Source organism: Anolis carolinensis, chromosome 2, assembly GCF_035594765.1.
Source record: "Anolis carolinensis isolate JA03-04 chromosome 2, rAnoCar3.1.pri, whole genome shotgun sequence".
In the NCBI taxonomy this organism is placed as follows: Eukaryota; Metazoa; Chordata; class Lepidosauria; order Squamata; family Dactyloidae; genus Anolis; species Anolis carolinensis.
In genome coordinates, this window is record NC_085842.1 from 250,563,191 (window position 1) to 250,587,570 (window position 24,380).

Consider the following 24,380-nt stretch of genomic DNA (forward strand, 5'->3'; position numbering starts at 1 on the left):
ACAGGTCTCAGTTTAAATGCCTGTCTGGATGGGCCCTATGTATGTATTTGCAAACATAGGTATTACAAAATCTGGGGGTGGGGGGAATCCAGTATGAAAAAAGCAATGATTTAATAGGTTAAATGTTCTACAGTAATCATTTATTTAAATGGTGAACTCTGAAATGAGCTAGTTTCCACACTAAGATAAACAACTGGTGAAGACTTCTCTGATGCTAGATATATCCAAACTATTTCATACAATTGCACATAGCACTTGAAATTAACAGAAAGAGACTTTATTTCAAACATTTAATTAAAATGTTTTACACAATTTATACTTATCTTACGTTTCTGCCAAAAAATGATCAAGTAGCCAACACCAGCTGCACAGAATGATACTTTCGGAAGCCTGTATGATCATTGTTGTTTAATGCAGTTTGGGAATGGTTGTAACTCTAAGATGCTAAACCAGTCATGCCTTTTCACGCTTCTCTCTTAGGCTCAGGAATTAAGAGTCATTGCTACCTGTCAATTCATCTAAATTCTGTCTGGGAATCTGTTATCACCTTCTGGTCATCTGAGTGCCCAATTATTAATAATTAGTTAAAACTAGATGGAAAGAAGGTGCTAGTTAATTTTCTAAAAGAACACTATAGGCCATGATTAGAAAGTTAAAACCATTTGTATTGTCGAATACAATGGACAAAACTATGTCTTTTGCAGGCAATAAATAATGTGGTCTGGACTCCGGCATATTTATTAGTAGATCCTGTCCATATTGTTCCTGCAATAGCTCTTAAATGGCTCCGTTACAGTTCCCTGAATTATCACATATGTTTTAGCAGCCTGATTTGTACTCTGTGCTGCTATGCAAATTCATTTTGTGTTTTTATTGCACTCAGCTGGAGTATGCAATATCATTAAAGTGTATCTGTCATGGGTAAACACATCAGCAGGAAGAATCGTCACACTCCATCATACTCCAGAATTTTATAATAAAAGTAGTACTGGTGAAATATAATTATGACCAGGAAAGAGATAAACAAGGTTGGAGAACATTTGGGGTTTTTCTTTAGAAATTGAGGTAAGGAACACATTTCACTCTTGCTCTCTTCCAGTTTTATAGTCCCAGAAATCTGAAAGCAGATGCACATCGATGGCAGATCAGATTATATTAATGTAAAATAGATGCTAGAGTGAAATAGTGCATCATTCCACATAACATTGAATTTCAGCTCCCCACATTCCTCAGCATTGGCTAGGATTGCTATGGCTGATAGGAGCTGCAATTCAATAATACCTGGAGTTCCTTCCCCTATGCTAGAGGGATCTTCTAGGCTCCTTTCCACCTCTAAAGCATTTCCAGTGTTGGTTGGTGTCCTGGTGGATCTGGAACAAGGTGTAGCAATGAGAAAAGGGGAAATACATTCCCTAAAAACAGACTGCTTAATTCTATGATTCGCTATATGCTATATTCTATGATCCACTATATTACATGTTTATACCACCTTACAAAAAAACTCTTCAACTATCACTAAAAACAAGTGGTAACAATAAAACCACCAAAATTATTGCAATGATCAATAACCATCTTAGAATCATAGAATAGTAGAGTTGGAAGAGACCTCATGGGCCATCCAGTCCAACCCCCTGCCAAAAAGCAGGAAATCGCATTCAAAACACCCCCGACAGATGGCCATCCAGCCTCTGCTTAAAAGCCTCCAAAGAAGGAGCCTCCACCACAGCCCGAGGGAGAGAGTTCCACTGCCAAACAGCCCTCACAGTGAAGAAGTTCTTCCTGAAGTTCAGGTGGAATCTCCTTTCCTGTAGTTTGAAGCCATTGTTCCGTGTCCTAGTCTGCAGGGCAGCAGAAAACAAGCTTGCTCCCTCCTCCCTATGACTTCCCCTCACATATTTGTACATGGCTATCATGTCTCCTCTCGGCCTTCTCTTTTGCAGGCTAAACATGCCTAGTTCTTTAAGTCACTGCTCATAGGGCTTGTTCTCCAGACCCTTGATCATTTTAGTCGCCCTCATCTGGACACTTTCCAGCTTGTCAACATCTCCCTTCAATTGCGGTGCCCAAAATTGGACACAGTATTCCAAGTGTGGTCTGACCAAGGCAGAATAGAGGGGGAGCATGATTTCCCTGGATCTAGACGCTATACCCCTATTGATGCAGGCCAGAATCCCATTGGCTTTCTTAGCAGCCGCATCACATTGTTGGCTCATGTTTAACTTGTTGTCAACGAGGACTCAAAACTATTTAGATGTTCAAATTCTATAGGCACATCCTCACTTCCATTCTACAGTGTACATTCCACAAACTGGATGGAAAACAGGAGAATGACCTCTCCCATCCGCTTGTCAACTAAATTCTGCCAGTAATTGAATGCTATGACACAAAAACACAACTGCACAGCAGGAAGCCATCACACTATTCGCAGTGTTTGTGTATGCGCATTCATGTTGCCTGTTGACTTAAGACAAGTGCATAAGTTAGGCTTAAATTGCAAAGTAAAGTAAAGCTGATATATGAACCATCTCTGGAATACAGAAACCACTGCTGGCACCTTCCTTGGTTTCTTTTTGCCAGTAGGCAAAGTCCCTCTTATTTAAGCATATTTTTAATGGCAATTTCTTTGCAGATGATTTTCTTATGGGATTGGGAGGGTACTTTCCTTTTGACTTTTGTATGTTTTTAATGAGTGTATATTGTTTAATGTATCATTGTTAAGATGTTAACATTGTAACTGTATTTTATTATGTAAATTTTGGTTTATTGTTTGTGAGCCATATTGAGTCTCATACTGGGACAAAGATTTATTTATCTATTTATCATATGACAATATAAATGCAGTAAATAAATAAATACATTTTATAAATGTTGTTTTAAATGTACAAAACAGGAACTGTAATGATTTTGGATCACTGCAGATGTTAAGGGGAAAGTTAAATCTTTCCTCATGTGGTGTGTTCTTAACAAAAATCACTCACTTAAACCTAGTTCTGTACTGGAGGAAAGCTCCCATTATCTCTCAGAAGTATTGAAACTTCTTATGGATAGATCTTTAAAGCAAGGCAGCAGGAGATGAGGCATGAAATAGCTGACAGTGTAAGAAAATATAATTCAAATGCAATAGAATAATAATAATAATAATAATTATAATAATAATAATACTTTATTTATATACCGCCCTATCTCCCGGATGGGACTCAGGGCGGTTTACAGTCATAAAAGCAAACACAAACATTACATAACAACATAATACACGTTATTAAACAAAGTAAAACAATACAATTATAACAATAAATCACACTTACATAACCAGATCAAGGGGACGGGAACCATAAAACCAATATATTAGAATGTATCATTTTAGGCTAGGGAAATCTTGTGCAATTAATACAAGCTGTACAATTTGATGGAAAGGATGGGAAAAAGCAGTGTGATGGAAAGGATGGGAAAAAGCAGGATGGGAAAAAACAGGTTGCCATTTGTTGAAAACGGTGGCATAAACAAACACAGAAGTTTCTCAATGCATAAATTTTCAGAGAAAATTATACGGGGATAGAGCATCCTGTTAGGAAGTTATGCCATTGCAAACTGACTTATGATAGCATAAAGTTGTATTGTGCTATTGTGCAACATTTATATTCTCAAGAGGAGAGAGGAGACATAGGATCACTGTGTAACTAGAACTTGCACCTGTTCTGATGCAGAATATGCTCCGTTGCACAATGTGTGCTGTAGAGCAGTGGAAGCCCCTACTGTTGAATGGGACACTTTGTGTGGTGTTTCAATTATTAAGGAGGCTATGAAGGGTAGCCTTGGTTAGTACCCTAATGGGATACCACAGTATCACTTGTGGGTTATACTGTAGAGGAAGGAATTGGCAAACAACCTCTCCGAGTATTCCTTGTCTTTAAAAAGTCCTATGAAATTCATGGGGTTGCCATAAGTCGACAAATGATTTGAAGGTGCATACGCACCTTACATAAAGGTAAAGGTTTTCCCCTGACATTACGTCTAGTCATGTCCAACTCTGGGGGTTGGTGCTCATATCCATTTCTAAGCCGTAGAGCGGCATTGTCCGCAAACACCTCCTATGTCCTTCCTGCCATAGCGGTACCTATTGATTTACTCACATTTGTTTGTTTTTGAACTGCTAGGTTGGCAGAAACTGGGGCTAACAGAGTGAGCTCACCCTGTTCCCCGGATTCGAACCACCGACCTTTCAGAAAATTCAGCAGCTCAGCAGTTTAACCTGCTGTGCTTCCAAGGGCTTCTACCTTAGATACTACAGGGTTAAAATTAATATTAAAACATTAAACATATTGCTGCTCTTAGCAACCACCTGCTCTTCACATGGGTGTGTGGTAGCCAGCCTCAGACAGACAATATTTAACTAGCAATCGCTAGGTAAACATGCAGTTCAATAAACTACGAAAATATGGCACTGTCAAGTTTATTCTGATGTATTAATATACATCATTCCCAAAATCCAGTCATTTTCATCTTAGCGATGATTCAAATCTTGTACACTGAGCTTTGATTATTTGGCATGAAATTTATCTAATGGTTATTTCCAAGGAGAAATTGAAGTCAAACATAACAGGAGATATGACTGGAACTGAATGCTTGTGCTAAGGTAAGACATCTAGTCAGACCATTTGGCAAAAATATTTTTATAGGGGAGTGTAATGATTACTTGGAGCCAATTTTGACTGCAGTTACTAAGCATGACAGCCTTTCATAAAACCTCTACAGTGGGCATACAGTTTCTTCTGAGGCTTGGTTTCAGGACCAAAATCTGTAGACGCTCAAGTCCCATGATATACAATAACATAGTAGAGTCGGGTTCTTTATATAAAATGGCAAACATCTTAAATGAGTGCTGAAGAGAGGTGAAGTACTTTGGCCACATAATGAGGAGACAGAAAAGCTTAGAGAAAATAATGATGCTGGGGAAAATAGAAGGAAAAAGGAAGAGGAGCTGACCAAAGGCAAGATGGATAGATGGTATCCTTGAAGTGACTGGCTTGACCTTGAAGAAGCTGGGGGGTGGCGATGACCAACAGGAAGCTCTGACGTGGGCTGGTCCATGCGGTCATGAATTGTCAGAAGCGACTGAATGAATAAACAACAAACAAGGCCCAATCTACACTGCCATATAATTCAGGTTCTTCAGAATGCAGTTTAACTGCATTGAACTGAATTATATGCGTCTGCACTGTCATATATAATGCAGTTCAATCCAGTTAAACTGCATTCTGAAATTGCATTCTGTGACACTGTAGATGGGGCCATAGATCCTCAAGAAATGCCCTTTTCTAAGTCCCACCACAGCTTTCACTACACAATCAATATACTCTTGTCATTTGAATTACCTTTTTCCATGGTCTTCTATCAACATAGCCACCGAATCATCTGTAAGCCTGCATCCATTAGCAGAAAGACACTGTAAACTAAGACACAGGGTAACTGGAGTTATCTTACATTTTTAGACAAGTTAAACAACATGGAATTTCACTAATTTAAACCTGCTTCTCATGTTATGCTTCCTCTAATAAATAGTAATATATAACCTACGCTTAGGTGGAGCAGAAGGTAAAGCAGAATCTAACTAGCAGAATTCTGTCAATCCTGAATCTCTTGCCTGTAAAATATGAGCATTATTTGGCTGCCTTGAAAATGTCCTCTGTGCTTCTCACTTGGCCAAGTGTCTTGAGTTTTGTATTAGAACCCTTGTTCTGTAACAAGATAGATGTATATTTGTGCTTGCAAAATCAACACACAGCTTGCATGGAGTTGTAAGAACTTAGATCTTATCTGAACTTTTGTTTTATGTTTGGCTCCATCTCACACACACAAATATATTTCATCTGACGTCATATCTGAGATTCTTGTAAAAAAGCAAAGCAAATCCCATATGGCTGTAGTTCAGGAGTGGACAAAGGGCAGCTATGGTCCGCATACAGCCCCTGCACCCCACTTCTGTGTCCCTTGAAGATCCCCATCAGTCCATCCAGCTCCTCAGTTTTAAAAAAGCAGTTAAACACACCCACAAGCATTCCAAAAACTCTTACTGCCCATCAATTTTCCTCTGAGGAGGCTCTCAAAATGATAACAGAAAATGATGCAGTATCAATTCCTGCAGCCATTTTGAGAGTGACTGCAGCAGAAATTGGGAGTGTGCTGGAGGTGGGTACAATCTGAAGTGAGAGAATTTGCAGTTCCACATCTCATATAGTTGCCCATCTTCTGTAGGCTGTCTTCCTTCTGGTGTCTCATCTCTTTAAGAGAGAATATACTGACTAGAGCAGTGGTTCCCAACCTGTGGGCCACAGCCCACTGGTGGGCCACAAGACCTAAAATAAGGTCCAGGAGACATGAGGGGAAAATCAGCTCTAGATTATTAAATATGGTTTTCTGCGGGTGAGCAGATAGCGACTACTGGAAGGCATATGTTCTATATTAGAAACTAGAGCTGATGTGGTCTATTCAATGCAATTTTCTGAATCAGCACCCCAAATAACCAAACTGAATCTAAAGTTGACCAAAAACTAATTTGTAACCCCTTTGATACTAATGTTGGAGAGTGATCCCTGGTCAAAGTGGTCCCCAGTCAAAATGGTCCCTGGTCAAAAAAGGGTTGAGAACCACTGGACTAGAGAGTGAATATACACATTTATTAATGCACATCCAGGAGGAAAAATTCCTTACCGCACTCTTCTTGTAATACTGTATTATTCTATCCACAGCATTTCTTACAGTGAGAATATCTCTGGTGTGACAAGGGGCAACAAGACAAAATATGACACCACCTTGAATGTACACCTTTCTGTTGTATTCAATCACTATTTCTATTAAAAAGCAGTAATAACTAATAACAAAACGATTTAAATGTCCTCCAGCTAGTCCTCATGGATCAGGCAACAAAACATAGTCTTCATCGTATTTCATTTTCTTTAATAGGCAGCTGAAGTTTTAGAATGCCAATAGATCTGTAATACCAAGAGGGCATCTATAGATGTTTAAAAAGTAGGGAAGTTGTGAGAAGCATATAAACCAAGATATATAAAAAAACCAAAACAGAACCCCAAACATGTACTGGGGAAAAACATAGGGGAGAAGTCCAACAATTCCAAATAGCCCAATAGTTGCAAAGTGGCATTTACCTACTAATGGATTCATGGAGATGAGACTATTAGGAGGAAAAGAATATCTTAGGAGACTGCATGCCACACTACAACATTTCATTGCAAGTCCTCACACAAACTAAGTGTGGGCAAAATGCATGAAGACCCCAGGATCAGTCTTGGGCAGTCAAAGAAGTCAACGAAGGAAAACTGGTCTCCAAATGCTCTCTAGGCAGTACTGGGAAATTCTTGCCTTGGCATCCTCTCCCCAGCAATTTCAGGCCAATGAGAGTTGACCCCGAGGAAGTGTTGGCAAAGAGGGAGGTGCTTAGAACTGCCCAACCCCAGATGGCATCTGGGAGCATTTGGGAAGTAAATAATATCTTTTTGGGGGTGGGGATGCATTGGGGGTATAGACCTCCCAGGTCTAGTGGAAGGCTAATGCAGCCCATAGCCTCACATAGTTCATTCCCAGCTCTAAACAGATAAGTGCTTGTTATGCTTGGCCTCTTTCCTTCCCCCCCCCCCTTTTTTTTTGCAGGTGCATTATATAAAATGGTAGCAATGAGGCTGGATCTACACTGCCCTATATCCCAGGATCTGATCTGCTCTGAATTACACAGAATCTACACTGCCAGATAATTTGGGATAAGCAGATAATCTGGAACCAGATCCTGGAATACAGGGCAATGTAGACCCAGCCTGAGATCAAGGACATTAAGAAGAAACATTTTCTACCTTCTAGAAGCTTTTACCAGGGCAATGAGGCCTGAATCAGTAGCTCCTGTCCAGCTTATATCTACAGCCCTTAGGTTGTGGCAAAAGGTACTTGCATGAAGCAGAATGGTATCCCCTCTAAATCCAGGACCACTGCAGCTTCTTATGTTCAATTCCTAAGTGCAAAAGAAACAAAGAAAATTACAACAGTAAGTTAAAAGAACAGTGTTGATGGTCCTATTTTTAAACCGTTTGCAGTCCTTCTTGTTTTTTATTTTCGCTGTCCTATGTTTAGGGAGAACAATTGCTCCAGGATCAAGAAAATTCTGCATACAAAAAGTTCTAGATTCAATCACAGCTATTTAACTTCAGCTACGAGAATCAGTTACAAAGTGATGGAAAGCCTCAGGACCCTTTCAGACAGGTCTTTAATTTAAGACCTGTCTCGCTTTTACCAGAGGAGTCCAAACAACACTTCTGGTAAAAGCAAATCAATGCTGAGTAAACAGGGTTTCCCTGGTTTATTCTGCATTGATTAAATACCTCATTAGATATGGATCTTAATGAAGGATCCAGGTCTAATGAGGTATTGGGCCTGTGGGGATTGACTCTCGGGATGATAGAATAATCAAGTTGGAAGAGACCATGTGGGCCATTCAGTCCAACTCCCTGCCAAGAAGCAGGAAAATCACATTCAAAGCACCCCCCCAACAGATGGCCATTCAGCCTCTGCTTAAAAGCCTTCAAAGAAGGAGCCTCTCTGCATCATGCGTTTCCCGGGGGTCAATCCACACAGCCATCTTGCACTTTTGGGTTCCTGGAACCCAAAGATACAGGAAGGTGCATACCCCCTACCTCTAAACCCCAAATTTCCCCCCTAAAACTTACTGAAAAAACTTACTCTGACAACCATGGAGCCCCTCATCACCTACTCCTGATGGCGGAAATGGCGCATAAGAGGGGGGGGCACGGAGAAATAGTTCTCCTCACCCCTCCCATCTACTCAGGCTTCATTTCATCCATCAGGAGGATGTGAGGAGAGGCTCCATGGCTGCCAGGGACACACTTCAGTAAGTATTAGGGGGGGAAATGTGGAGCTTAGAGGTATCTTCATGCTATCCCGATTTCAATCGGGATAGCATGCAGCCACCCCACAGGGTTTTGGGATGGGGACTAGAATGTGAGCAGAAGTGGGTCATTTTAACCTATTTCAGCTCACGTTTTACTATAATGTAGAAGGGCCCTCAGATCTGAGAGAGATCCTTTATTTATATTTTTAATATTTTTAATTGAGTGTTTTTGAACATAAAAAGAGTGAGAACAATAATAAATGTAGAAAAGAAAGTGAAAAGGGGGGATGTGGTACGAAGAAGAAATAGAGAAAAAGAAAAAACAAAAAACAAACACAAAAAAACTAATGGAGATAAAAATAAAAATTACTAAAAAGAAAGGGAAAAAATGAAATGTTAAAAAAAGGGGTTTAAAAAACCACAAAAATAAAAAAGGGAAAAAAGGTTGTACTTCCCATCTTTTCTTCTAGGTGATAAAATATTTTGTACTTGTTACCGTACCATTTGTAAATCCACTCCGTCATTATATTTTTCTAAAAAGTTCCTTTTGTTCTATATAGGTTGTCAATAATGTCAAATCTGTTTCTTTTTTTGGTTTGCCATGATGGGTTTTTAATAAATATGTCAGAGAGATCCTTTATTGCAGGCCTACACAACCTGTGGAGCTCCAGGTGTTTAGGACTCCAACTCGCAGAAGCCTTAGCCAGCTTGTCCAATGGTCAGGAATTCTGGGAGCTGAAATTCAAAAGACCTGGAAGGCCACATGTTGTGTAGGCCTGCTTTATTGCATTGTGTCTACTGCAAACACACTGCTGCAACCTGACAACAAAAAGTCTGTGCTTCTCCAGCTTTCTTTCACATACTACCAGTGTCAAAGATGATTTTTAAAAACCTTTAAGCTAAACAGAGGACAAAGAGGAAATGGGGATGGTCAAGTGTAAAAAGACTTCTTTAAAGGGAGCTTAAATGTTGGAGGCTTTGCTAACTGAAGTATTCCTGTATGTGATCAGAAACATGTCAGTCTTGTCAGAATTAAGTTTCAATTTGTTTACCCTCTTCTAGTTCATTACCAGGATAGCCTTATTGGCTTGGGGTGGAAAGGACTAGTAGAGTTGGATGTCATCTGCATATTGATGGAACAACATCCCAAAACTCTGGACGACCTCTCCCAGTGGGTATATGTTAAACAGCATGGGAGACAAAGTGGAGCCCTAAGGGACTCCACAGGCCAATGGCCAGGATATAAACAGGAATCCCCCAGCACCACCTTCTGCGTTTATTCCTCCAGGAAGGAACAGAGCCCCCATAAAACATGCCTCCAAGTCCCATCCCCATGCCCATGGTCAATGTTATTGAATGCCGCTGAAAGGTCCAGTAGAACCAAAAGGAACACACTCCCCCTGTCCAGTTCCCTGCATAGGTCACCCACCAAGGCAGCCAAAGCTGTCTCTGTCCCATAACTATGCCTAAAAATCAGTTCAGCGGCAACTACACTCAGTGTTGAATGTCCAGTTTCTCCTTCCTCTACTTCTGGACCTTTGATGAGACATTCTGCTAGTTAATGCAACTGGTATCAATTGATTATCTCTATAAAATATCTAAGAGGAGAGGGAAATCCAGACTGTAATCTAAACTCCCAATGTGTTGCTCCAACACCCAAATCGCTACATCATTCTGACTGTCAAAAAGGTCTAGTCAAACACATTTCAAGACTGGTAAGGGATATTATCAAATCAACTCAGCCAAAATCTAGCTAAGAAAAACTCCCAAGCTCATAACCAACTGAAAAGGTGAGACTTGAGATTCATTCCTTCCAGCATGAACAAATACATAGCAAAAACAGCTATTTCAGCCTTCTGATATTTAAAAGTAATTCAGTTTTTATAAGCCAGCATGACTCAATATGTAAAGCCAGACCTTCCCGCAATGCAATTAGAATAACCTTTCAAATAATTACACACCAATATTATTTTCCTTCTGCTTTGCATACACAAAGCACACAAATACGCACAAATTCAAAATAATCACATTATCACATTACCAGTCTGTTTACCAAATTTTGCAAGTATTTTTTAAAACTCAGTTCACCTTCATTTGCAAATAATACTCATTGTTTTAAAGCAGGAGAATACAACCATGGGAGGCTAGACTTCATTAACCTCCATGAGACTTTGTACTTCTCCAAAAAAATACCTCTTGGGGGTATTTGCATCATGTTTCAGGGGGTTCTTTCTTGCGCCTAAATTGACCCATGGGGCCTGTAAAATGTGATGGAAATGCATTTCATGCCATGTAGTGGAAGTTTTGGAGCATTCTGGTACAAGATAATGCTTTTTTAAAAGAAATTGCAAAAAATGTTTGACTTCAGCAGAACAGAAGTGACAAAAATTATCCTCTGAATTTCATGCAGCCTGTGGGCAGCATTTTGACAACCCCATTTTAAAGTAGAACGTTTATCTCCTCATGAAAACTGTGAAGAGGGAAACCCCAATACATAAATCCAAATTGTATTTCATTCTTATTAGAAGAGGATAAATAAAATCCTTTATTCTGTAGTTCACTATGATGTATAGACAATAGAATTTATTGATTTATATGCAAATCTAAATTGTCTTTATGGACAAAGTTCCTTGTGCCCTATCCCTGTTTACCATTTTTCTATAGTCATCTGTGCACCTCAAAAATAACCACCTGAAAAAACCCTTGTAAACAATAGGAGATAGATTGTGGGGTTGCTGCTGGAGGAGAAGTAAGTCAACCAAAAGCAGGTGGACCTTCACCTAATTTAGGGCAATTCCTCACTTCCTTATATTCATCCCACAGACAATCATGGTCTATAATGTCCTATCCTCTTTAGTACTTAAAGGTTTCCTACAAGAACTCTTCTAAAACGTGGCATTACCTTAAGAGATCCTTCACAGTGCTGAAAGAACCGTTTTAAACCTACTCTGGTAATATTCTGGGATTCATCATGGCAATGATCAAGAGTGAAGCGTTGGGGGTGATGGCTTCCCAAAGTGATCAGCCAATCATCGTTTAAGCAGTGGCAATTGGTGAGCTGAATCTCCTTCCCTAAGAAAAGAATGTTCAATGAGTTTAAGATGCATGCCAAAATGTGTAAAGAAAATATTTGAAATTTTCCTAGAATGAACAGAATCAATTGCTATTGAAAGTTTAATTCTTCATTTACATTTCTAACCCACCTTCTCTCCAAGGAGCCCAATAGGGACTATCAATCCTAGCAGGAAGAAAGACAAACACAATGTATAGCACTCATGGAACGGGATGTTTCTATGTTACTTGGATGACATGATTAAACATATTTTAAAAACAGTAACCAAATGTATCATACAAATAAGACTATGAGTTCTTTATTACTGAACTTCTCATGGAGAATGACATTGTTATTTTATGCACAAGTACAGAGGATGTAAAGAATATTCACTATTTTTCTTGCTCTTGATAAGAAAGTCTTCGAGATGTCAAAAACAGCTCATATTTCCCAAAAAGTTCTAAAATACATATAAAAGTGAAATATTGTACAAAAACTCTAATAATCTTGCCAGACAGATTTTTTAAGTTTCATTCTCCCATGCAAGAACAAAATTAAGTTAAGTTTCATTTTCACATGCGAAATCAAATAAGCACATACAAATGTGCAGCACACCAGGGGAGGGAGGCATTAATGAGAAAACATATGCATTGAAAGATCTTTTAACTTTGCCAGCAGCAATATCTTAGATCAGAAGGTATGTCCCAATAATTTACATTTACACCAGTTCCATTTCTCAGAGGAAATTTCATTAACCTAACAAAGTAAAAAATATACTAAATAATTTCTGATTTACAGAAGCAGTTTGTTTGGGAAAGGCATGTAGTTACAAATACATAGGTAGTGTAACAGGGAATTATATACAGTATACAATATACAAAATATTTATAGTCATTGTGTAAGGTATATTATCTCATTGTAAAATTATGCATTATATGTCAATACTCAACTTTGTTATTAGAAGAGGGACTATGAGGTCTGAAGAGCAAGGATATGGCGGTATGTAGCTTGTGCAGACTGAAAAAGTAACAGCTGGTGGCTCCCATATCAGGGAGCAGTGAATCTATCCCATGTTTTAGCTGATTTTATGAAAGATATCCAAAGTGCTCAACCTGATTGGGAATAAGGTTCAGGACCTTGGAGAGTTCCTTAAAAGTGTAAATTTAAACCTGGAGTGGATTATGACATGAATACCCCGAGTTGCCACTGGGCTATTCAAGCAGGAATGCTTTTGGGATTCTTGGTTGCTGCAGCAGTAGGAGGGAAGCAAATCAGGTTTCTAAAGCAGCAAGAGAGAGAATATGAAAACATGGAAGAGAGATCAGGACAAAGAGTAATGCTTAGAAAATCCTGTGATAGAATCATAGAATCATAAAGTTGGAAGAGATCTCATGGGCCATCCAGTCCAACCCCCTGCCAAGAAGCAGGAAAATGTCATTCAAAGCACCCCTTTGTCATAAGTGGGAAATGACTTGAAGGTGCAAATATGCCATGTGCATAAATGACCACGAGCCCATAAAGGTAGTGTTTACTAGATTCTGGTTTCCCAGTTTTCTCTTACTGCCTACTGTAAATTTCTGCTGGAACTACCACATCTTCATGGCGGTCCATATGAAGCAAAACAGAAGCCTCTCAGGGTTCTTCCAGACAATAGCAAAATGCAAAACAAATAATTGGGGCAAAAAATTGTGGTACCTGACAGCAAGTCCAGACACAGAGCTGTCAGCCTGGTCAATGCTCCACTGGCATCTTGACATGTCCGTTTCCAGTGGATTTTAGAAATTTGCAAGATGGATGGAGGCCATCCACCAGAAGTTTACTTTTTTATTCATTTATTTATTTATTGACTCTCTAAGAGGCGTTGGACCTCTGATGCAGATATCTGAATGTGCACACAAGCAGATTTCTTATCATTATCTCTCCTCACCCTCCTGCTGCCTTTACATTTTTCCTCATGAACCCCGCTTCCCTTTGGGGTCAATTGACTCCCATGCTGGTGCTCACTGTATAAATTCAAGCTCTGTTTAATTTCATAAACATCAGAACAAAGGAATGGTTGCAAAGAGTTCTAACGGGAACTGCTTTCCAATTATGCTTCCTTTTAGTCACCTGTGTGTCTGTGGCTCCCATCAGCTGTTTCAGGATTTTAAAATACACATTCACACTAGAGCAGTCTACACCAGCATACAGGAATGAAGTCACGCGTTTTCCTTGAGTACAGACATATACAGTCATGCAAATATGCACATTCTTCAGCCAAAATTGGCTTTTAAGTGTACATTTTAACAGGTGTTTTTGACTATTAATGTGATCCACCGCGCATTTTCAGCAAATGTCATTTAGCCGCCCCCACCCCACTCCTTTTACCCTGATTTCTTCTGCATTTTAGGGCCTATGTAGAACAGCCCTCAAAGGAAACATTTCATTATATCACAAATACTGAGAAGGATGGATTCCAGGCTTCTTTTAAGTGCAGCAGCCTGTCAACAATTGGCTAGGGATAACCACTGGCATCACCACCAGATCTTCTCAACCCCATCCCACCCATGGCTCCAAAGGATCTGGTACTTCCCTTTCTCTAACCTTCACATTTCTCAATACTCCCAATTTTCTCTGCTCTCTTCCTCCTCTACCCTTCTTCACTTCTGGCTCCCCTTTCAACTTTCCCAACCTCCTAGTCTTCTAACAATTTTAACAAACAGTTCCAGCAAACTAACACACACCAGCTGAACAAAATCACTGGGGATAATCAGCTTTTGAAAAGCTCCATTATAAAAGCAGGATCAATGACAAACACTAATTAGAACAGCAAAACTTGTAAAATCCCATTGGGGCTAAAACATGAGAGAACATAGAAACACTGACTCCTTTCTAATTGGCAAGGAGGTCAAGCAAGGCTACATTTTATCATCCCATATGTTTGATTCTGTGCACTAAACATATCATATGTAAAGCATAATTAAATATGGAGAAAGGAGACGTGAAAATTAAAAGAAAGAAGACCAACAAATTGAGATATGCAGATGACACCATATTACTTGCAGAAAATAGTACAAAGATAACTGAAGAAAGTCAAGGAAGAACATGCAAAGATAAGATTTAAAAAAAAGAATGACTACAGATTATTTACATAATTTGAAAGGAGATGATAAAGACACTGAAATAATTCAAGATTTTCCATACCTTGGTTCCCTCATGATCAGAATTGAGACTAAATTGAAGAAATCAAAAGAAGACAAGAGCTTGAGCAGAACTAGATAAGATCCACAAGTGTAATGATATGTCATTGAATACTAAAGTTAGGATTTGCTGTTACATTTCTTATTTCTATGCCTAATTGTAAAAGATGAACAGTGAAGAAAGTCAACGTATTTGTAAAGAGATGCCAGTGAAGACTACTAAAAAATTATGGATTACTAAAAAAGAAACATAAATGGGTCCTAAAGAAAATCAAGCCTGAACTCTTCCTAGAAGCTGAGATGGACAAACTTAGACTGTTGAATTTTGAATACATCATAGGAAGACACAACTAAAGTAGAAAAAACAAAATCGCTTGATAAGACAAAAAGCAGTAGGAAAATGAGAGGTTCAATTTCAGATGGATAGACTTAATCTAAGAAGCCATGGCCCTGAGACCTGAGCAGGGCTGTTGAGGATAGGGTGACTTAAAGTCCCTTAAAGTTGAAGTCAACTGAACAGCCATTAACAAAAACAAAACGCAAGGATAAACCCAACTAAATAATATCTGTTTCATCAATGTGTGTGTTTGTGTGCACTTGCAGGTCCTTTCAAGTCTTCTCTTGATTTATGACAACCCCATGAATTTCAGTCTTTTCTTAGGTGGTTTCGCCAGTTCCTTCCTTTGAAATATAGCTTAAAACACCTGGTATTCATTACTTGTCTTTCATCCAAGTACTACCCAAGGCTGACCCTGTTTAACTTCCAAGAACAGAAGGGGCCTGGTGCCTTAAGGGTTTTGGGAGTTTCATAGGAACTAAGTAAGTCAAAACTTATCTAAATCTTGTTGATTCAACAGGTCTACTCACTGGGTTTGCCCCAAAGATCTTATTCTGGCCCAGGTTTATAAATGATTAACACCATTCCAATTTTGTTTTTGTTTTTTGTTTTCTTGTTTTCTTACTTTCATAAATGATAAACTCAAAACAATGCTCAAGAGAATTCCCACACAAACCTGCCATGGGAGGCTGGGAGGCTGAGAGTCTTCTATCCTATAAATCTCATCATCTCCACCTCCTCGCCTGCATAAATTCCTTTAAAGATCTCCTAAAAACAAATCACATCCTGGATCAGAAAGGTGGATCCTGTTGACTCAGTGATATTCAATTTCAGGGTGACGAATAAGCCCATATTTGTACTTCTGTCCTTCAAAAACTCTTGCAATTCACTTTCTACAAAAGCTGTAAGCAAGCATGAAGTTAAACCTCTACTTTCCTAACTTTAGCTATATGTTTGAAGATGTCTAGAGCATAAACATTCCTACAGAAGCATGAGAACTGCTCAAGAAAGTCCATATGTACTACTTGAAGTTATTTGTAGAACAGTACTGGTTATTTCCCTTCCAACCATGATTCTAGCCTTGTGCTTTCCAAATAGATCACATTAAACATTTGCAGTGTGATCCGATGCACACTCAATCTCAACTTCAATGAGATGTGCAAAGGATGGAAGATTTAATGTAGAACATTACACTCATATGGTTTCAAAAAAATTTTTAAAAGCTAGGAACTTAAAAATCTATGACCCCCCCCCCCCCCCCATAACCATGGAACCCATATCTGCTGTTTCACCTACCTGTGCTCAAGGGGAAAGTGGTCTCTGTAGAAATTTGCGAGGTCCTCCAGGAAATTCTTGGCTATATCTCCCCTGGACCTTACCCCAGTTAAATTGGAAAACCTATTAAATTCCTCAAGAGAACACCTCTTTAGGAATCTTTGTCATCTAATGATATATTTGGACCAGAAGTGAGGTAATTTAATGGCAGACATGGGGGTCTTACTATATTTTCACCAAATAGCACTGGGCAGGGCCAATAAATCCACTACTTTTCCATAGTGGTGGGATTCAGTACTCTCATGGGAGAAGAGGCTATTCTATAGGAATATCCCAGACAGGCATTTGCTTATCAACATTTCAATCTGGAAAGGGAAAGCTCCCGGGCAACAATAGTGGGTAGGGACACTGGTGCAGGATCACTCAGAGACAACAAAGGTGACACTTTAGGTAACTCACGTTAGCACTGCACAGAAGGAAGCTCCAATAAACTATTTCTGAATGCCTTTTGTTCTGAAAATCCCAACATGAGACAATCCAAAATGAAGCAAGAGTAAGTGTAAGAGAAGACTCCCAGAAGGTCAAGAGGTATTCAACCAGCTACTGCAGAAGGAGAAAGGTCAAACACAAGTATTGCTGTATCTAATGATGCAACTGGACTGAAGCTAAAAGGATATTCAGTCGCTGGTATGTTCAGATGTGAAAGGAAAGTCTAATGTTCTATAACAAACATAACAGAAAACAACTTGACCATGATAAAAAAAACTTCAGTAGAATAGACAATCCTTACAAGATGGAATATGGAATATGAAAAGTATGAATTACGGAAGCTAAAAATCATAAAACAAAGGAATGCAACACATAACACCGTATGTAAAACCTATACAAAGACCAGATCTGCAATACTAAGGAACCAGAAGACCTCTGGAGCAAAAACAATGGCATTATCAGAAAAGCTGTAAAAACACTATCTGGACCAAAAAAAAAAAAAGAACTACCATGAACTACTGATGAAGAGAGCTGAGAAGCAAAAAAAATCACAGAAACAGAGACAAAAGCATAAATGCAACTGTTCAGCAAAGTGTAAAGAAAGTTGTAATGATCAATGCAAAGATTCAGAAGAAGCTGTCAAAAGGGCAAAATTTTATCTTTCCAGAACATCTGAATAATAAAACAAAAATTAAATCAAGAATAGTGGTGCTATATAATCAAAGGATGGCATATTGTATGATTAGGACAAGAAAAATGGATGAGATTAAGTTAATAAAGGAGGCCATGACCCTGAGTTGGCAAAATCTGTGCATGACTGTTCATGACTATAACTGCTGGAGGTCTCTCATCTATAGAGTTGCCAGAAGTTGAAGCCAACTTGATCGCAAACAGAAGTAACAAGGGTTGGGAGTAGAGTATGGAAAATGGTTAACTTCCCTGATTCACTGAGATAATATTCACCAGGGCTGAAGAAACCTGAACATAGCATCTTTAACACTAGACCAAGCTCAGTGTGTCATAATTCGTGACCTGTTTCATACCTTAAATCAATTTCTAGTTTACTTCCCTTGTATCACAGTTCTCTGAAGCCATCAGCCATACTTCTGATGTTGACTAATTAATTCTGCACTGTTTGAGTCTGCACACAAGAGACCTGGGTTGTTGGAAACACTTGAAAGCATATTATCATCTCTACAAGAAAAAAAAAATTGTCTGAAGTTCTACATATATATTGTCTGCATGGTCTTATGCTAATAAAAAGCCCAGCTTTCCTCCCATATGTAGTTCCAAAAGTATCCAAGGATTTAGTCTCCAAGCTCCTTGGCTTTTAATCCTCAAATGAAAAGGATTTTATCCCCTGTGGTTCACTCCAGCTGACATCTCTTTTATATTTTCCCTTTAGCCTTTTTCTTTGTGTTTAAGGATGTAACTTTTTATCTGATTCAGACAGGACAGGTTGAGATGCAAGAGAGTGACTGCATACTCTGTATCCCATGTGGCCAAACAAAAAGACAAAGAAAAAAAGATCTTAAAAGAAAGACATAAATATCAGCATCCCAAAATGGCATGGAAAGATCTGAACAACTTCTTTTGAGTTAAGGAGCTTTAATGTAGCAAAGATATCTGAGAACAGAATAGTCACCAAAAGCATATATCCAAGGAAAACACCCTCCCTGCAGAATTTGTCTATCCTTGTGTGTTTTTCTTCTGCAGATATCACTACTCACAAATGTACATAGCAACAGAATTAACACTGAACTGTTGGGTAAACTTAAGCCTATGACCTTAGCCAGAAAACAGTTGGAGTAATAAAAGTTTGCCAAATCACAATTTATAATGCGTTAGAATATTCAGTGGAATACTGAATATTCATTAGTTTTCAGCAATTAACTATTTTTAGGTCGCAGCATTGGCAACAACACAAACAGGTAAAGATGACAATACAGTCTGGAGTCCCAGATTTTCGTGTAAGTGTAAATAAGCCCTCTTTTTATGAGAACGGTATCAATTTGAGGAATAAGAACCACAACCTTTGCACATTTCTGCATTTTAAACGTGTTTAAATTTAGGGTGGAGTCCCTTCATAAACATGTACTCTCTTCATGAGTTGCTCTTTGCCTTTGCCTTTATTATCACTAAGGCTTCATACTCTGGGGAAACATGTTGTTTTTGTTACCCTCTGGCGTAATACACAGGATCTGTATGTTTTTGTAAAGGAATGCAGAAAATCTACTGAAGTTATTATCTATTACTATCTATTTTTACATCTTAGTTTCTTAGCCAACGTGGTATTTGTGATCAGTTTTGAATCCTCAATAATTTAGATACCACTCAGGAATATATAAATCATTGTGCCATATTCCAAACAATATCATGTTTATAACTATGCAACTGTGATCATATTTATACCTATTCCCATTCAGATCATTTGCATTATTATTATAGCTCCAAAATTACAAATTAAAACAAGAACAATATAGTCAAAACATACAAAAGCTTAACATTAAAATGTTAAACTTTTATAAACCTTTAGAACATTTTAAAAATATAATTAAAAACAATTTTAAAACAATCTGAAAAGGACACAATTTAAAAAACAGAGTTCCCTAGTTAATTTAAAAAAAAAAACATTCATTTCACAACAAGCTGGCATTATCTTTTATAACACAGTCTGAATACTGCATTTGGGGTTGTTAGGTTCAATCCATGGATTTTTTTTAAGGAGAAGGATCAGTATGCCCACTTTTTATATATACCAATGGCTTCCCTTTGATATGTATATCCATGGTAATGGCATTACTGTTTTCTTTCTTGCATCTCAGTTACGATTTATGTCAATGTTCCTCTCACAATTTTTAACACCTGATTTGCAACGTAATCAGTGATGAAAGCTTCTAGCAAACCACAAGAATTGATAACTGTTTTGTTCATTCTTTGATTTCATATAACACCATGCATCTCTCTTATTGCCATAATCTTGCTCTTCTTTCTTCTATTGCAATCTACTTGAAAAACAAGCTGGAACCTTTTCTTTCAAAGAAAAAAAATACCATGCACGTCATGTTCTCCTTGTTTATTAAAACACACAAACATAGCGAGAGCTCTAGAATATTTACATAGCATTACTGAAATGCAGCACTTGGCTGTATCTGATTGCACACCTCTGTTTGTTCAAGGTGGTAAGCATTTGGCTTGGAATTTACTGTGGGAATGAATTTGACACAGGTTTGGCAGTACATGCTGTCAGCAGGTGACACACAGGTTATTTGCTATCAAAGTAACTAGGCTCTTTTCTTAAAACTTTCACCTGCTTAATAAAAGACTCTTAATCTTCTTCCTTGGGGAATTTTTAACAAAATCTCTATAATTCTGTACCATGAAAAGGGCTGCTCTCTGTTAGTTTTTAAGCACTTTACATGGTTTTCAAAAATACTGTAATTGCAAAAATGTTTTTGTTACCGTATATACTCAAGTATAAGCCAACCCGAATATAAGACAAGGCACCTAATTTTACCACAGAAAACAGGGAAAACCTATTGATTCAAGTATAAGACAAGGATAGGAAATGCAGCAGCTACTGATAAATTTCAAAAATAAAAATAGATACCAATAAAATTACATTAATTGAGGCATCAGTAGGTTAAATGTTTTTGAATATTTGATATTGTGAATATTAAAACTGTAATTTAAGATAAGACTGTCCAACTCTGATTATCTATATACTTGAGTATAAGCTGACCCAAATATAAGCCGACCAGGACCCTCACTTGACTATATACTCGAATATATATGGTAATTCATATACAGTTGACACTCCACATTTGAAGTTAAGCATTCATGGATTTGATTAGCCTTGGATTACTGTATTTGCTGTCACCTGTGCTGCTGTCATATTCCAACATATTCCAAGACCCAGAGATTCCCAGGAAGAGCACTTCCATAGCCACCTGCAACTCCTCGAGTGCTATTCTGTGATCAGCTTCCAGGAGAAGTTGGAAATAGAATCACACTAGAGAACCTACAAATACCTAGGGAAACCTTCTCTTGGGTAAAAAATAGTTTGCAGTTTTTATTTCTATTCAAAATGAGATGTCATCAAAATAGCTTCTCCTTAGGGAGCTGGATGAAGAAAACAAAACATTTTTAATCACTGTGGCAAGAATAATGTGAAAATGATAAGGTGACAATTTTTTAAAGCAAACACTGGGATTTCGAGAGACAATCTGTCAGATAAGCACGGAAATGTTTCTCCAGAGTCTGTTACTGAAAATATGCATGCTTTGTTACTTGTAACTGATCCTAACAAGGATATACTGGCTCCTAGGAAACAAGCAATTTTTCACACAGTTTTCGGCTACTAAGGAAACACCAATGGGATGGCAGAAGTGAAATCTGCTAGGAAGAATGGAAAGGCAGAGAGTGTACTTAATCTCATCCTCCACATTTCTTCCAATTCTACTATCGTATCCCTTCTAGTTTGTTTCACTAGATATTAATTTTTCGGTCCTAACTAATTAAACACTCCCTGAGGATTTTATGGCCAATATTTCCATTATGCAGAGTAAGGAGGCCAGCTTAGAGAGTAGACACTGGGAGATAGCATCCATTTGCCCTGGCCAGTCCATGACAGCCTCTCAGTCCATCTTCCCATTGCAATCCTCCTGAGGCAGCACCTTTGTAGCTGTAGCTTTTTATTTTCTGCTGGTCTGATCTAGTTAACTTGCTGACACATTTAGTGCTTGTATATAAGTCAACTACATGTATAAGTCGAGGGCAGGTTCTGGAAGCAAAATTAAGGCTTTTGATATGATCTGTCAAGGATCATTCCACAGAGAACAGAAAGCACCAATGTCATGTCAAAGAGTCAAAGGCCCCTGACAACCACTGCCATTTTTCTGTCCCAACATTTTTAAAGACCTGTCATCATTCTACTTAAAGAAATTCCATTTTTAAAGTTAAAAGACAGTATTTTTAAGTACCATTCCCTTCTCTAAATAGAGTGGCAAAAAGGAGGGCTTGGTCAATCCAAGGATAACCTAAAAGAAGCACCAAATATCTCCAGTCTTGGTGCTCCTTTGAAGGGAAGTTCTCAAAGAACTGCTGCCACCACCATTTTCTTGTCCAGATGTGGCCCCACTGCCAAGAAAGAAGGGGGTAGGTGCATCTTTTAGGTTTTCCCAGGGGTAAGTACTGTGATGGCATGGGGCCACCCAAAACCCACCATGACATCTATACAGAGGCCTCATGGTACATAGAAATGATGTGCCATGAGGCAGGGGGCAGGAGCTATTCCCACCCCTCACAGGCTGTCATTTCTATGCACCAGGATGAATTTTTTTCTTATTTTAAGGGCTTTGGGGGGGGGGGCATTAGGAGAATACCCTTCTTGGTTCTCTGGGCTCATGGGGCCTGAAGAACCGAGATGGGCTGTGGAGACTGACCCCTGGGTAGCTGCGAGACTACCTGGTAGTCATTTCCCACAGGGCTCAAACCCAATTAAGACCTGGGCCTTTCTAATGGGGTATCAATTCGGGACAAAATAAGGTTTACCTGCTTTGTCCTGAATTAATCCTCTTTTGCTGGATGCATTGTTTGGATGCCTCTGGTAAAGTCTGGCAGGGGCCATAGGGGCATTAGCTTTGGAAATGCTGCTAATTGAAATAAAGACACACAATAAGTCTAGGCTACACAGTTCCGCAAGCTTCAGGCATAGGTAAAGACATTGCTCTTCCTGCTAATATAATGCATTCTGGTGTCTTTGCCACTTCATTGCAGCATTCGGATGGGTGGCAAAGCAATGGCCGTGCTACTACAAGTCCTATTAGCTGCTAAGCCAGAATTTCAATTTTCAGTCACCATATCTGTGATTTATTCATTTAGTGGATCATAAGACTGAAGTGTGATCAAATGTGAAATTGTAAGTAGAATGGCTTTACAATTTCCTCCAAAAACCCCAGATAACATTCCATTATGCCAAACGAAACATCCCTTTAGTTTGCTGTTTTGAACCTAACAAAAGCATTTTGTTTATTCAAAAAATATTCATAAAAAAGAACCACAAATAGTTCTATCAATTGTTCACCAGATAAGTCTGAGATGATAAGCTTTATTGGAAACAGTAAAGTATACACAAACACTGAAAGTGAAAAGAACAATAATGGCAAAAAATGTAAGAGTCCCCGTAACTGTCTACCAATACAGAAGCTTATAAAAGTTATAAAGAATGTTTCTTTTTTAAACTCTGATTAATCTGTTTCAATTTGATAGCCTAGGTTTGGAAAGAAAGATATTAACTCCCGCTGTCTGAATTGGAACTGAATTTGCATACTAGACTGAACTGAGCTTTTCTCAATTTCCCTCAATATTTCATTTCAATCATTTTGATGTACTTACATAAAGATTTATCTTTAGCCAACCGGTAAAACCGGTGACAGACTTGGGAAACCCGAGAAATATCTTTGTGAGTCAGCAGAGAGAAGATACAAAACCACAATTCATCAGGAAGAAGTAGCCATGGCAAGAGGTCATAGTCACCTTGTGTTCTCTGAAAATAATTTTTAAAAAGATTGCTCTGTGTTACAACAAGGAATGGCAACAAGAGCCATAAACACCCAATGTAATCAAATCCAAAAACACAGGAAATGGCAAAAACCCAAAATAAGGCGGGTAGTAAACAAAATTTAACTGAAAATTGTAAAAAGAATTATTCAGCAAATGCATTCAACGTTTTCTTGATGAGAAACAGTTTGGTTGCCTTCCTTTATAGACCAACTATTTCACAAACAAAACATCTTACATTTTATATCTGCAAAATTATCTGTCAGTTAAAAATCTATTCCTGAATCTTCCTCAACTCCATGAAATTTTGTGTCATATACTAGAGAAGGAAACAACTTACTTTTAATTTAGTTATATGCATGTGTATATAAGTAGGCAATCAATTTGACAAGGTCTTCTTCACCTGTTTACATTTAAATTTAGCACAGATCAGGAAAAAAAGAGAACCAGGATGCCATCACTGGTTGGGTATGGAATGCAGAAGTGGAAATGTAATTTGTAAGAGTTTGGCCTGACTGAAGCCAGAATGGCATGCTCTGCAGGGTGAGCAGGTAGCACCAAAATACAGCAGAACTA

The 24,380-nt window shown here is 38.5% G+C and overlaps 1 protein-coding gene across 7 annotated transcripts in view; it reads right to left on the reverse strand.

The window, feature by feature from the left end:
- Positions 1 to 24,380, reverse strand: part of LOC103277653 (uncharacterized) — a 50,506-nt gene that overhangs the window by 14,427 nt on the left and 11,699 nt on the right. For 6 of the 7 annotated variants that reach the window (XR_010003422.1, XM_062972017.1, XM_008103260.3 and 3 more), the window contains exons 6-9: positions 23,640 to 23,790; positions 11,814 to 11,983; positions 7,863 to 8,017; positions 5,373 to 5,450 (exon numbers count right to left, since the gene is read on the reverse strand). Coding sequence is in view for 6 of the 7 variants with exons in the window: in XM_062972017.1 (XP_062828087.1) it covers positions 5,373 to 5,450; positions 7,863 to 8,017; positions 11,814 to 11,983; positions 23,640 to 23,790 (554 nt within the window). In the remaining variant the exon portion in view is untranslated. The remainder of the gene's footprint in view (positions 1 to 5,372; positions 5,451 to 7,862; positions 8,018 to 11,813; positions 11,984 to 23,639; positions 23,791 to 24,380) is intronic. The other variant, XM_008103261.3, reaches the window with a different exon arrangement.